This window comes from Salvelinus alpinus, chromosome 5 (genome assembly GCF_045679555.1).
Source record: "Salvelinus alpinus chromosome 5, SLU_Salpinus.1, whole genome shotgun sequence".
In the NCBI taxonomy this organism is placed as follows: domain Eukaryota; kingdom Metazoa; phylum Chordata; class Actinopteri; order Salmoniformes; family Salmonidae; genus Salvelinus; species Salvelinus alpinus.
The window spans coordinates 84843320-84856283 of record NC_092090.1 but is presented as its reverse complement, the minus strand read 5'-3'; the positions used below and the strand labels follow the sequence as shown (position 1 = coordinate 84856283).

The 12964-nt window shown below is 41.3% G+C and overlaps 1 protein-coding gene across 5 annotated transcripts in view; it reads right to left on the bottom strand.

The window, feature by feature from the left end:
* Positions 1-1686: 1686 nt before the first annotated feature.
* LOC139577092 (intermembrane lipid transfer protein VPS13A-like) overlaps positions 1687-12964 on the bottom strand; it is a 90394-nt gene continuing 79116 nt past the window's right edge. For all 5 annotated transcript variants that reach the window (XM_071403888.1, XM_071403890.1, XM_071403889.1 and 2 more), the window contains 4 exons: positions 8870-8955; positions 8653-8776; positions 8282-8356; positions 1687-8148 (listed from right to left, as the gene is read on the bottom strand). In XM_071403888.1, coding sequence (XP_071259989.1) covers positions 8098-8148; positions 8282-8356; positions 8653-8776; positions 8870-8955 — 336 coding nt within the window. In that variant the 3' untranslated portion in view covers positions 1687-8097. The remainder of the gene's footprint in view (positions 8149-8281; positions 8357-8652; positions 8777-8869; positions 8956-12964) is intronic.

The window sequence follows — 12964 nt, the reverse complement described above, 5'->3', positions numbered from 1 at the left end:
TGTCCTTGAGTGGCCCAGCCAGAGCCCGGACTTAAACCTGATTGAACATCTCTGGAGAGACCTGATAATATCTGTGCAGCAACAATTTAACAACAATTTAATCAATTTTAGAATAAGGCTGTAACGTAACAAAATGTAGAAAAAGTCAATGGGTCTGAATGCGCTGTAGTTCTTGCATAAGTATTCACCCCCTTTGTTTAGGCAAGCCTAAATTAGTTCAGAAGTTACATTTGGCTTAACAAATCATATACGTTATATGACTTCACTCTGTGTGAAATAACAGGGGTTGACATGATTTTTGAAGACTACCCACTCCTCTGTCCCCCATACATATAACATGTGTAAGGTCCCTCAGTGAAATATAGAATTTCAAGCACAGATTTAACTAAAGACCAGGGAGCTTTTCGAAAGCTTAAAAGGGCAGTGATTGGTAGATGGGTAAGAATAACAAATCAGACACCGAATATCTCTTCAAGCATAGTCAAGTTAATAATGATGCTGTTGATGATGTATTAAATCAGACACATCACAGATGCATCCTTGTGAACTGAGCTGCAGGGCAGGAAACTGCTTAGGGATGTCACCATGAGGCCATTGGTGATTTTAAAACAGCTATAGAGTTCAATGGCTGTGATGGGAGAACTGAGGATGGATCAACAACATTGTTGTGAGTGACTCCACAATAATGACCTTAATGACAGTGAAACAAATAAAAAAACAAGGCAAAGGAATACACTTTTTGGCCTAAATGCAAAGCTTTATGTTTGGGGCAAATCCAACACAACACATCACTTAGTAACTTCCTCCATCATGGTATGGGTCTGCAAAGATGGGGAGCTTTTCAGGATGAAAATAAATGGGATGGAGCTAAGCACAGGCAAAATCCTAGAAGAAAACCTGAATCAGTCATTGGGAAATTAATTCACCTTTCAGCAGAATCTACACTGGAGTTGCTTACCAAGATGGTGAATGTTCCTGAATGGCCAAGTTAATTTTGACTTAAATCTGCTTGAAAATTGGTGTAAAAATAAAGTTTCTTTGTCACATACACTGGATAGGTGCTGGTGTTGTTTTACAGGGTCATAGTATTACAGCACCCCCAGAGCAAATGAGGGTTTAGTGCCTTGCTCAAGGGCACAGACAGATCTTTCACTTTGGATATTTGAACCAGTGACCTTTCAGTTACTAGCCCAACACTCTAACCACTAGGCTACCTGCCACCCTAGCCATCCAACCCTGATCCCCAATACCTTGACAAGAGTTTGGAAGAATTTTGAAAATAATAAACGGGCAAATATTGCACAATACAGGTGTTAGGGCGGCAGGTAGCCTAGCGGTTAGAGCGTTGGGCCAGTAACCGAAAGGTCGCTGGTTCGAATATCCAAGCCGAGAAGGTGAAAAATCTGCTTTTATAATCCTTACCAAAGAAGACTCACAGCTGTGTTTCAAATATGTATTGACCCGGGGGTGAATACTTATCTAATCAAGGTTTTATTTTTGATTCATCTTAAAAAAGTTTTTTTTCTTCCACTTTGACAGTGTATGTTTAGATTTTTTTACAAAAAATGACAATTAAATCAATTTCAAGGGGGTGTAGACTTTTTATACAGGCACTTTATGTGCTGTCTAATGTATGTCTTTGAAGATCCTATCATGACAAAAAGAGCCAATACCAAACACAGACCCTTCATTTTTCTGATAATGGCAGAATAATTTAATCTGCACCAGAGAATTTATACCGACTCATAATGAGACCACTTGCTGACAAAACAGATACATTCTTGAATTACATGGATTACAGTGACCCCCAAATCAAAAGCAACCCTTTCTTTTAAGTATAAAGGTAGCAGCAAACAATTTAGCGTTTCTTAAAATATATACTGTGTGTATATAAATATATGTGTGTGTATGTGTATATATATATAGTACCAGTCAAAAGTTTGAACACACCTACTCATTCAAGGGTTTTATTTTTTTACAATTTTCTACATAGCATCCTTCACTCATGCTGCCAAACATACCCTCGTAAAACTGACCATCCTACCGATCCTCGACTTCGGCGATGTCATCTATAAAATAGCCTCCAACACTCTACTCAACAAATTGGATGCAGTCTATCACAGTGCCATCCGTTTTGTCACCAAAGCCCCATATATTACCCACCATTGCGACCTGTACGCTCTCGTTGGCTGGCCATCGCTTCATACTCGTCGCCAAACCCACTGGCTCCAAGTCATCTACAAGTCTCTGCTAGGTAAAGCCCCGCCTTATCTCAGCTCACTGGTCACCATAGCAACACCCACCTTAGCACGCGCTCTAGCAGGTATATCTCACTGGTCACCCCCAAAGCCAATTCCTACTTTGGCCGCCTTTCCTTCCAGTTCTCTGCTGCCAATGACTGGAACGAACTGCAAAAATCACTGAAGCTGGAGACCCATATCTCCGTCACTAGCTTTAAGCACCAGCTGTCAGAGCAGCTCACAGATCACTGCACCTGTACATAGCCCATCTGTAAACAGCCCATCCAACTACCTCATCCCCATACTGTATGTATTTATCTTGCTCCTTTGCACCTCAGTATCTCTACTTGCACATTCATCTTCTGCACATCTACCATTCCAGTATCTAATTGCGATATTGTAATTACTTTGCCACCATGGCCTATTTATTGCCTTACCTCCCTTATCTTACCTCATTTGCACTCACTGTATATAGATTTTAATTTTTTCTACAGTATTATTGACTGTTTGTTTATTCCATGTGTAACTGTGTTGTATGTGTCGAATTGCTGTGCTTTATCTTGGTCAGGTCGCAGTTGTAAATGAGAACTTGTTCTCAACTAGCTTACCTGGTTAAATAAAGGCGAATAAAAAAAATAGAATAATAGTGAAGCCATCTAAACTATGAAATAACACATATGTATCATGTAGTAACCAAAAAAGTGTTAAATAAATCCAAATATATTTTTTTCTAAATAAATCACAGTGTCACCAGCACAGTACCCCCACACCATCACACCTCCTCCATGCTTCACATTGGGAAACACATGCGGAGATCATCCGTTCACCTTGTCTGCGTCTCACTAAGGCATGACGGTTGTAACCAAAAATGTCACATTTTCCACCGGTCTAACGTCCATTGCTCGTGTTTCTTGGCCCAAGCAAGTCTCTTCTTATTGGTGTCCTTTAGTAGTGGTTTCTTTGCAGCAATTTGACCATGAAGGCCTGATTCACACAGTCTTCTCTGAACAGTTGATGTTGAGATGTGTCTGCTACTTGAACTCTGTGAAGCATTTATTTGGGATGCAATTTCTGGAGGCTGGTAACTCTAATAAACGTATCCTCTGCAGCAGAGGTAACTCTGGGTCTTCCTTTCCTGTGGCGGTCCTCATGAGTTTAATCATAGTAGCCAGTTTAATCATAGTGCTTTTTTTTTGCGACTGCACTTGAAGAACTGTTCAAAGTTCTTGAAATGTTCCGCAATGACTGGCATTCATGTCTTAAAGTAATGATGGACTGTGGTTCCTCTCTGCTTATTTGAGCTGTTCTTGCCATAAAGACTTGATCTTTTACCAAATAGGGTTATCTTCTGTATACCACCCCTACCTTGTCACAACACAACTGATTGGCTCAAACGCATTAATTCCACAAATTAAAAAGACACATCTGTTAATTTAAATGCATTTCAGGTGATTACCTCATGAAGCTGGTTGAGAGAATGCCAAGTGTGTGCAAAGATTGGCTACTTTGAAGAATATGAAATATAAAATATATTTTGATTTGTTTAACAATTTAGTGTTTACTACATGATTCCATATGTATTATTTCAAAGTTTTGATGTCTTCACTATTATTCTACAATGTAGAAAATAGTAAAAAAGTTTTGTGTGTCCAAACTTTTGACTGGTACTGTATATATATTTTAAAATCTCTCCGTCGTTAATGGCATTGCATACCTGCTGCATAAAAACATGAAAATTGCCAATGAGGAGACACAAGCCCACCCATAGATTTTAAAGGACCTGGCTGCGAATCCAGAGTTTCTGCCCCCACCCCTCTGGAAACCTATTTCTCAAAAGCTACAGATCACATTCTGTGCATGTGTTATATTATGCACACATTTTTTCTACGTAGCTGCTGCTCACACTCCACCTCCCTCACTTTACACACCGTCTTCTGAACCATGATGTAGCCGGATATTCCTGAACAGCTGCAATGAAAACCCTTCAGCGATTTGAACAAACATTCAAGGCCATTATGAAGGCTACAACCTTCTCCATCTGTTGTAATGGATAATGCAGTCACACAAGCAGGACGCAGTCCCTACACATTGAATTGGTGCAAAAACGATCTGCGTTTTGGTGATGTGGTTGCTGCCATATCGTAGCCACTAGCGCCAGCACCTTCCAAACTCAGTCCTCAGGACTACAGAGCTGATTCAAATTATCAAAGCTTGATGATTAGTTGATTATTTGAATCAGCTGTGTAGTGTTAGTGTAACTTTACGTCCGTCAACTCGCCCCGACCCGGGCGCGAACCAGGGACCCTCTGCACACATTAACAACTGACACCCACGAAGCATCGTTACCCATCTCTCCACATTTCACATCCGTTACATTAGGGCAAAAACCAAAACGTGCACCGAGTATGGAAAACCCTGCACAGCAAACCCAGTTGCTGACAAATAACTACTACTTTGACTGCCTGTCTGACTCCTGCTTAGCCAATGTTTGCAATTCTGATTAAAAAAATAACATTAAATCGCCAATAAGACTGAGTGTCTTGCTTGTGTTTGATATGGCGCCGATAGACATGGCAGCTCTGCTTCTAGCTCCTAAGCATTTTTGCGTTGGAGCTAGGAACACAAGCCTTTCGCTACACCCGCAATATGTGTATATTTGGATGTGACCAATAACATTTTATTTTATTTGCCTAGATAGCTCCATGTAAACTCCCCACTTAATTTGTCAATTACATTTACATTTAAGTCATTTAGCAGACGCTCTTATCCAGAGCGACTTACAAATTGGGGCAAAAAAATAAATGCGAAGGGGCCTCTCGAGTGGCGCAGCGGTCTTACATGCTGACTAGACCGGACACGTTGTGTGCGCGAGCATCGCAAAATATATTTAGAAATCCATGTTATTCAATTATTGTACCCACACTGCTCGCGTGCACCAACGAGTGTCTGCGTTGCCAAGGGCTAAAATAGAAGTCATTCCTATTTCTGATGCAGATCGCGCTGCAAGTCCTCTCTCTCCCATCTCCTCATTAGTTTATAGAAGCAGGTACCCACGTGCCATCTCCTCATTGGTTATACCCACGTGGGTGATTGAAAGACAAAATGTTTTGCCGGTTTTCGTGGTAATACTATGAAAGTGTAGATGCCAATCACCATATAAGTTCAAAGATGAAAAAGCCTGGAAGAAGGAGAGATGACTAGAAACGATTCGGTTGGCCGTTTTATGTGTGGATTAATTGTCGGAGTAGAGGACCTTATGCATTTCAGGTAAAAGAACAACTCAATGTTTATATCCCAGGACAAATTAGCTAGCAACAGCAAGCTAGCTAAATAGGACAAATTAGCTAGAAAGTGCAAGCTAACTAGCTAAATTGCCATACATGTTTAATGCTTTTCGACCTGTCCCCAAATTAATGTAATTGGTTCAGAGTTTGTTTTGATATTTTAACCTGTGTGTCGTGATCGCGTTTGGTGTAGGGGGACAAAATACATTTATGCACGATGGCGCGCGCGCGCAGCCGGTTTGGGTTCAGTGTAAGGCACTGCAACGCAGTGCTAGAGGCGTCACTACAGATTCGGGTTTGATCCCGGGCTGTGTCACAGCCGACCGGGAGAACCATGAGGTGGCGCACAATTGTTCGGGTTAGGGGAGGGTCTGGCCGGCATGTCCGGCCGGCATGTCCTTGTCCCATCGCACTCTAGCAACTCCTGCGGCGGGCCGGGTGCATGCACGATGACACGGTTGCCACTTGGCGGTGTTTACTCCGACACATTGGTGCGGCTGGCTTCCGGGTTAAGCGAGCAGTGTGTCAAGAAGGAGTGCGGCTTGGCAGGGTCGTGTTTCGGGGGACACATGGCTCTCGACCTTCGCCTCTCCCGAGTCCGTAGGGGAGTTGCAGCGATGGGACGAAAGGGGTGAAAAGTTAAAAAAAACTAGAAAACAAGTTTGTATGAGCATGTTGATCATGTCTTTTGTGTAGGCTACAACATGTAAATAGCTACATGTAGCCTAACCCCCCTCCTGATAAAATACCATGAAACCATGCTTATGCTTAATAGCCTACTGAGGGATGGAATGCAGTAGTTGGAACATGCGGAGTGGACAGCAGCTACGTAAAAAATTCCAACAATTCCAACATGCGCAGAAAAAGTAACCAGCACTTGACCCCCCCTAGCTGTGACTCTACTGATAGCTACATTATTGAGGACAAATGTACTTTCTATGCCTGCGATGTGGTTGTCCCAGCTAGCTATCTTGAATGCACTAACTGTAAGTCGCTCTGGATAAGAGTGCCTGCTAAATGACTAACATGTAGGTTTCCAGAAAATCCAACACTGCTGCCACTCCATTACGTCCCCTCCCCCCTCCCCTCAATTGCCTCAATTCGTTGGTGCATAGACTCTACAAGGTGTTAAAAGCGTTCCGCAGGGATGCTTCCCAAAGTTGTTTCAAGTTGGCTGGATGTCCTTTGGGTGGTGGACCACTCTTGATACACACAGGAAACTGTTGAGTGTAAAAAACTCAACAGCGTTGCAGTTCTTGTCGTAAACCGGTGAACCTGGCACCCCGTTCAAAGGCACTTCAATCTTTTATCTTGCCAATTCACCCTCTGAATGGCACACATACACAATCCATGTCTCAAGGCTTAAAAATCCTTCTTTAACCTGTCTCCTCCCCTTCATCTATACTGATTGAAGTGGATTTAACAAGTTACATCAATAAGGGATCATAAATTTCACCTGGTCAGTCTATGTCATGGAAAGAGCAGGTTTTCTTAATATTTTGTACACTCAGTATACACACCCACACACTCCACTGAAATTAATGTAGAGCAGATTGACATATAAAAAATGCATGCAGAATTGTGTAGAAAAACAACAGTTAGTGATTTAGGAAGAGGTGGAATGGAATAGGGTGAGTCTTGGAACAGAATCATTAGCATCTTGGACTGGACTCCGCTAACAAGCTGATTTTACAAAAAGTTCAGAGTTTAAAATGCTTTCTCCTCTCCTATATCAACAGTAAAATAATTGTTTAACATATACACATCAAGGCAGTTAAAAACAGTGCTCTGAGTCCCACAATGATACTTAAATTTGGCCACAATATCTTTACAAGCACGTCATTCAGTAACTGTCAAACTAATTGTAATGTGATGACAGATCTCCGTTAGGAAAGTCCCTCAGGCACCCTACTTCTTCAAAGAAAATATAAAAAACAAACATGTATATTTAGGAAAGGGAGACATTTCTGGCACATAATTGTGTACAAACTTAGCAGTGACATTGACACACATACAAACACATTGTTTTACAGACACACACAGACTGCAACCTGACATGACTTGCCTTCTGATAGAGAAACACACACATAATGACCCTAAAGCAACCAGGGAGTTCATCCTGAAGATGTACCAGGAGCAGAACCTAGACAGAGAGACTGTTTACTCCCACTTCACCTGTGCCAACGACACAGAGAACATCCGCGAGTAGTTTACTGCCTTCGAATACTCCCACCGCAGCCTTTTCTACAACCGCTGGCAGACCAAGCTGGCTTAAGGAAGTGCAAGGAGAAATTTCTGCCACATGGCTGTGTACAACCGGAGCAGTGATAGTGTTAGCTAGTGCAGCCTGTGTGTCTGCAAGATGTCTAGACAGTCTGTGTGTGTGTGTGTGTGTGTGTCTGTGTGTATGAGTATCTGTGTGAATGAAAGAGCAAGTCTAACCTGAGAGTAAGTAGGTAGTATACTGACGGAGGCACACCCTACCCTTGCGCACACACACACACACACTATCAGTCAACGTTGTACTTTTGCCATGTCTCAGTGCTGGTTGGTGGCTCTATTGGAGTGACCAGTCAGTATTTGTGTAGACTCTCCCTGGCGTCCTCCAGCTTGTTAAGAACCCACTGTAGATAAACAAAACCACACATTTCAATACTAAACCATAGAATTACAGTTTGGTGTCATTTGCTGACAAATATTGTTTGGTGTGTGCAACGACAGCAACAAATGGCAGCAGTTTATGTTATGCTAACCCACCTCGGCTATTTCTGGACTTTTGAAGTTTATAATCTTCCCAAACTCTTTGGCATGGAACACAGACTTTACTCTCTCCTGAAACACATACAGGAAAGGTTTTTTTAAAATATTTATTTTTAGATAACACATGATTTCTGAGAAATAGGGGGCCGTACTATGATATAATGTAGAGGAACAAACTGTTTGGATGCAAATGAGTTAAGGGGTATTCCCTACGCAGGCGTTTCCAGCTAGAGGGAGATACTCCTTTGGAAACGGGGAGCGGTTTATTCAGATGGTTATAATAAGCTGTTTGGTTAAGATGAGTTTCATTCACATAGTATCGGGTATTACTTTGTGTGTGTATCACTACAATGGGCAGATGAGGATACCTTTGCCTCTATCCGAAGCCTCCTCCCCTCCACGATCATGGGCTTCTTGGTGAACTCGTCAAATAGATACTGCCACTCACAGGTAAGCTGCCCAAATGTGCCTTTGGTCACGAAAAATATTCCACTAGCGAGACAAGAGATAGATAGAGCCTCAGAACATTCACAGACAGCCATTACAGTCTACATTTAATACTACAAACCCCAGCCAGCCTCTTACCTTTTGGTGATCATCAAGAAATCTGACTCGTTTACTTTGGCGTGAGCAAAGTATCTGTACTTGGCGAACTGTCCATTCTCAATTTTCTAAAAGAGAGGAATTTGCTTATCAGGTTATTTCAACACAATTCTAGAAAATAGGCACATGTCTTTATCAAATTGGACATTTAAACATACAATATGCTAAACTAAATGCTAAGTCTACTGCTGATATGATAAGAGAAATTTAGTACCCTTTTCACACTTCGATTAAAATGGCTTTGGGATGTTCACCATTCACACTGGCTCTGGCAGGAGATCTGATGAGTACTGTTACTGATCTACATACTTCCCCTACGGATCTGACAATGGCTTGCATGCAGGACACATCCTAGGCTCTGTTTGAATACTTGATGAATGCATCCTTCCTTTCTCCATTCTTTGAAGAAATCCCTGATCTGACATGGTTGGATTGGAGAAAGTTGTGCTATAACAGTTGCTTACACACATACATTTGTGTTAGATCAGTGATAACTTCAAGGGAAGAAGGAAGGAAGACGGGTGTATTTTTGAAGTATTCAAACAGGGCCATCATCTTTCCACTTGACTTGTGGACCATCTGTCATGTGACCAGAGATGTCAAACCACATCTAAATACTCCCCTGTGGTACACTGATACTTCTTTATTGAGTCTAACGCATACCTGTTATAAACCGTTTAAACCTTTCATAATTGTGTGAATGTTGATGAAGTAAGTGATAAGAAAAGGTTTGGATGAGAAGATGATGAAATAGATGTTCCAAAATGCACTTTATTCAGTAGGAAGAGCAGTGTTGGATATGAGTGAAAGACTGAGTGCATAGCAATGACTCTTCTGAAAGAGGGAGGGCCAAAATGCCATGAGGGAGGACTGCTGACTGACCATTACATCACTCCAGACCAATACAATATACAGTGGGCTCAAATTACTGGCACCCCTGACTGGCAATGCACAAAAAATACCTATAATATAAACAATATAATTATAGAGAAACTCAAAATACCAACATGTGAGAAATACTGTACTTTATTAATGTTTCAATGGAACACACCAACATCATTTATTGATTTAATTAAAAACCAATGTACTCCAAATCAAGGTTTCACAATTAATGGCATCCTTAAAGATGATTGGAAATAACATCTACCAAAATTAAACCAGGAATTACATTCCACTTATTTAAGTTTATCTAAGTCTTAAGAAGCTATATTGAGCAATTACATCACTTCCTGTTTCACTAGGGTATAAAAATGCTATATCCCTTTGTCATCCAACACCATGAAGAAAACAAAAGAACTGGCAGTTTAAAAAGAGACCGATGGTTGTAGACCTTCATTAATCTGGTAATGGCTACAAGAAGATCCATAAACGATTGAATATACCACTGAGCACTGTCAGGGCAATTATAATAAAATTCAAAAGATATGGAACAGTTGAAACCTCACAGGTAGAGGACGCAAATGCATTTTGCCCCCCAGGATTGGGAGGAGGATGGTGAGAGAAGCAATAAAATCCCCAAGAATCACTGTGAAAGAATTGCAGGCCTTGGTATGGTCTTGGGGTCACCAGGTTTCAAAAAGCACCATCAGACGCCACCTCCACAACCACAGGCTCTTTGGAAGGGTTGCCAGAAGAAAGCCCTTTCTGACCCCAAGACACAGATGCAAGCGCTTGGAGTTTGCCAAACATCATTTAAATTATGACTGGAAGAAGGTGCTCTGGTCAGATGAGACCAAAGTTGAACGTTTTGGTCAGATACAGCATCGGCATATTTGGCGTCGAAACAAGAGATGCATACAAGGAGAGGCACCTCCTACACATGGTGAAATATGGTGGTGGGTCAGTAATGTTTTGGGGCTGTTTTAATTCCAGAGGTCCAGGGGCACTGGTTAAGATTGATGGCATAATGAATTCCACCAAGTATCAGGCAATTGAGGGCAGTTGATAAACGCAAAGCCAAGAATGTGAAGGATCTTGAAAGGATCTGCATAGAGGAATGGCCCAAAATCCCTCCAAATGTGTTCCTTAACCTTGTCAAACATTACAGAAAAAGACTCCATGCTGTTATCCTTGCCAGAGGTGGTTGCACTAAGTACTAAATGAGGAGTGCCAATAATTATGGAACCTTGATTTTGGTGAAATTTATTTTGTATTATATAATTGTATGATTTTGGTTGGTTCCATTGAAACATTAATAAAGTACAGTATTTCTCACATGTTGGTATTTTTGAGTTTCTCTATAATTATATGGTTTTAAGTATTGTTTGTGCATTGCCAGTCAGGGATGCCAGTAATTTTGGAACCCACTGTATTTCATATTAACTTAATATGAATAATATCTACTTTTCCCCAAAAAGTCCTGGCTCTACGACAGCATAACATTAATATTTTTTTTAATCAATTAAATTATTAAAGATTTCTGACTCCGCCCCCTTACATGATAGGGCAGAAGGTTGGATGACAGATGAAGGGTAAAATAAATAAAATTATGGTTTTACATGAAAAAATGCAAGGGGGTCCTGCCCTTGCAATGCTGGGCACATAGAGTTAACAAAAAATAAAGAACAGACGAGAATGACAAACAGCCTGGCAGCTGGTTATTAAGGAGGCCTAGAGTGTTAAAATGTCCTGCTGGAGCAGGCTACACCCCAGTGACCGACACAAACAAACATACAGTACACATTAAAAGCTATGGAAGACCAAAGCGGGGCGGCAGGGTAGCCTAGTGGTTAGAGCGTTGGACTAGTAACCGAAAAGGTTGCAAGTTCAAATCCCCGAGCTGACAAGGTACAAATCTGTCGTTCTGCCCCTGAACAGGCAGTTAACCCACTGTTCCTAGGCCGTCATTGAAAATAAGAATTTGTTCTTAACTGACTTGCCTAGTTAAATAAAGGTAAAATTAAAAAAAAAAAAAAAAAAAAGCGTTAACTAGGACTTAGCAATTACACTCTAGCGGTCATCATCATCATCATTATCATCACTGCCAGTCCTATACCAATCAGTGAAGGCCACCCTTTTCTGTAGACATGACAAGAGAGCAGACCAAGCCAATGTCAGGGCAGACAGACAAGTCCGTCGCTAATAATATCCAGCTCTACAAAAACATCCATTCGTTTCCATTGAAGCAAATTATCACATAATTTCACCACTCAAAACATCAGTACAGCGCAGCTTCAAGAACAACTATGAAAGACCAAAGCATTACCTGTCACACCCTGATCTGTTTCACCTGTCTTTGTGCTTGTCTCCACCCCCTCCAGGTGTCACCCATCTTCTTCATTATCCCCAGTGTATTTATACCTGTGTTCTCTGTTTGTCTGTTGCCAGTTCGTCTTGTCAGATCTTACCAGCGTGTTTTCCTTTCTTCCTGCTTTCTCAAGTTCTGTTTCCTAGTCTCCCCGGTTCTGACCTTTCGGCCTGTCTGACCCTGAGCCTGCCTGCTATTCTGTACCTTATTGACTCTGCCCTGGATTACAGACCTCTGCCTGCCTTTGACCTGTCTTTTCATGCCCCCTTTTTGGGTCAATAAACATCTGTGACTCTAGCTGGGTCTTATCCTGAGTTCTGATATTACCTAGTGCTTATCAATTCCATTCTAGTTTTCATCATCCACATCAATAATAGTAACAATAATACATTTGATTTGTAAAGAACTTTCTCATCATCATCATCATCACTGCCAGTTCTACTCCATTCAGTGTAAACCACCATTTTGTAGACATGACAAGAGAGAAGACAATGCGCCAATAGCAAGACAGACAGACAGAAACACAGACACATACACACACTCAGAGACACAGACAGTACCGTGTCTGACGCTACTATTAATCTTCAACTCTACGAAAATCTTGTTAGCATTGAAAATAAAATAATCCCATCACTTCCCCAGTGAAACAGCAATACAGAAGTACATTAAAGCTTCAAGATAAACTGTTGGTACTCAAGCAACACCTAGAAACTGCAACTACAGTTACACCAAAACTAGACAAAACAACATTATTATCTCAATGCCTTAGCTCACGACATCTACAGTTCATGACGGTCCCATTCCAGCCCTGCAGGCCAAATTGAATTGAA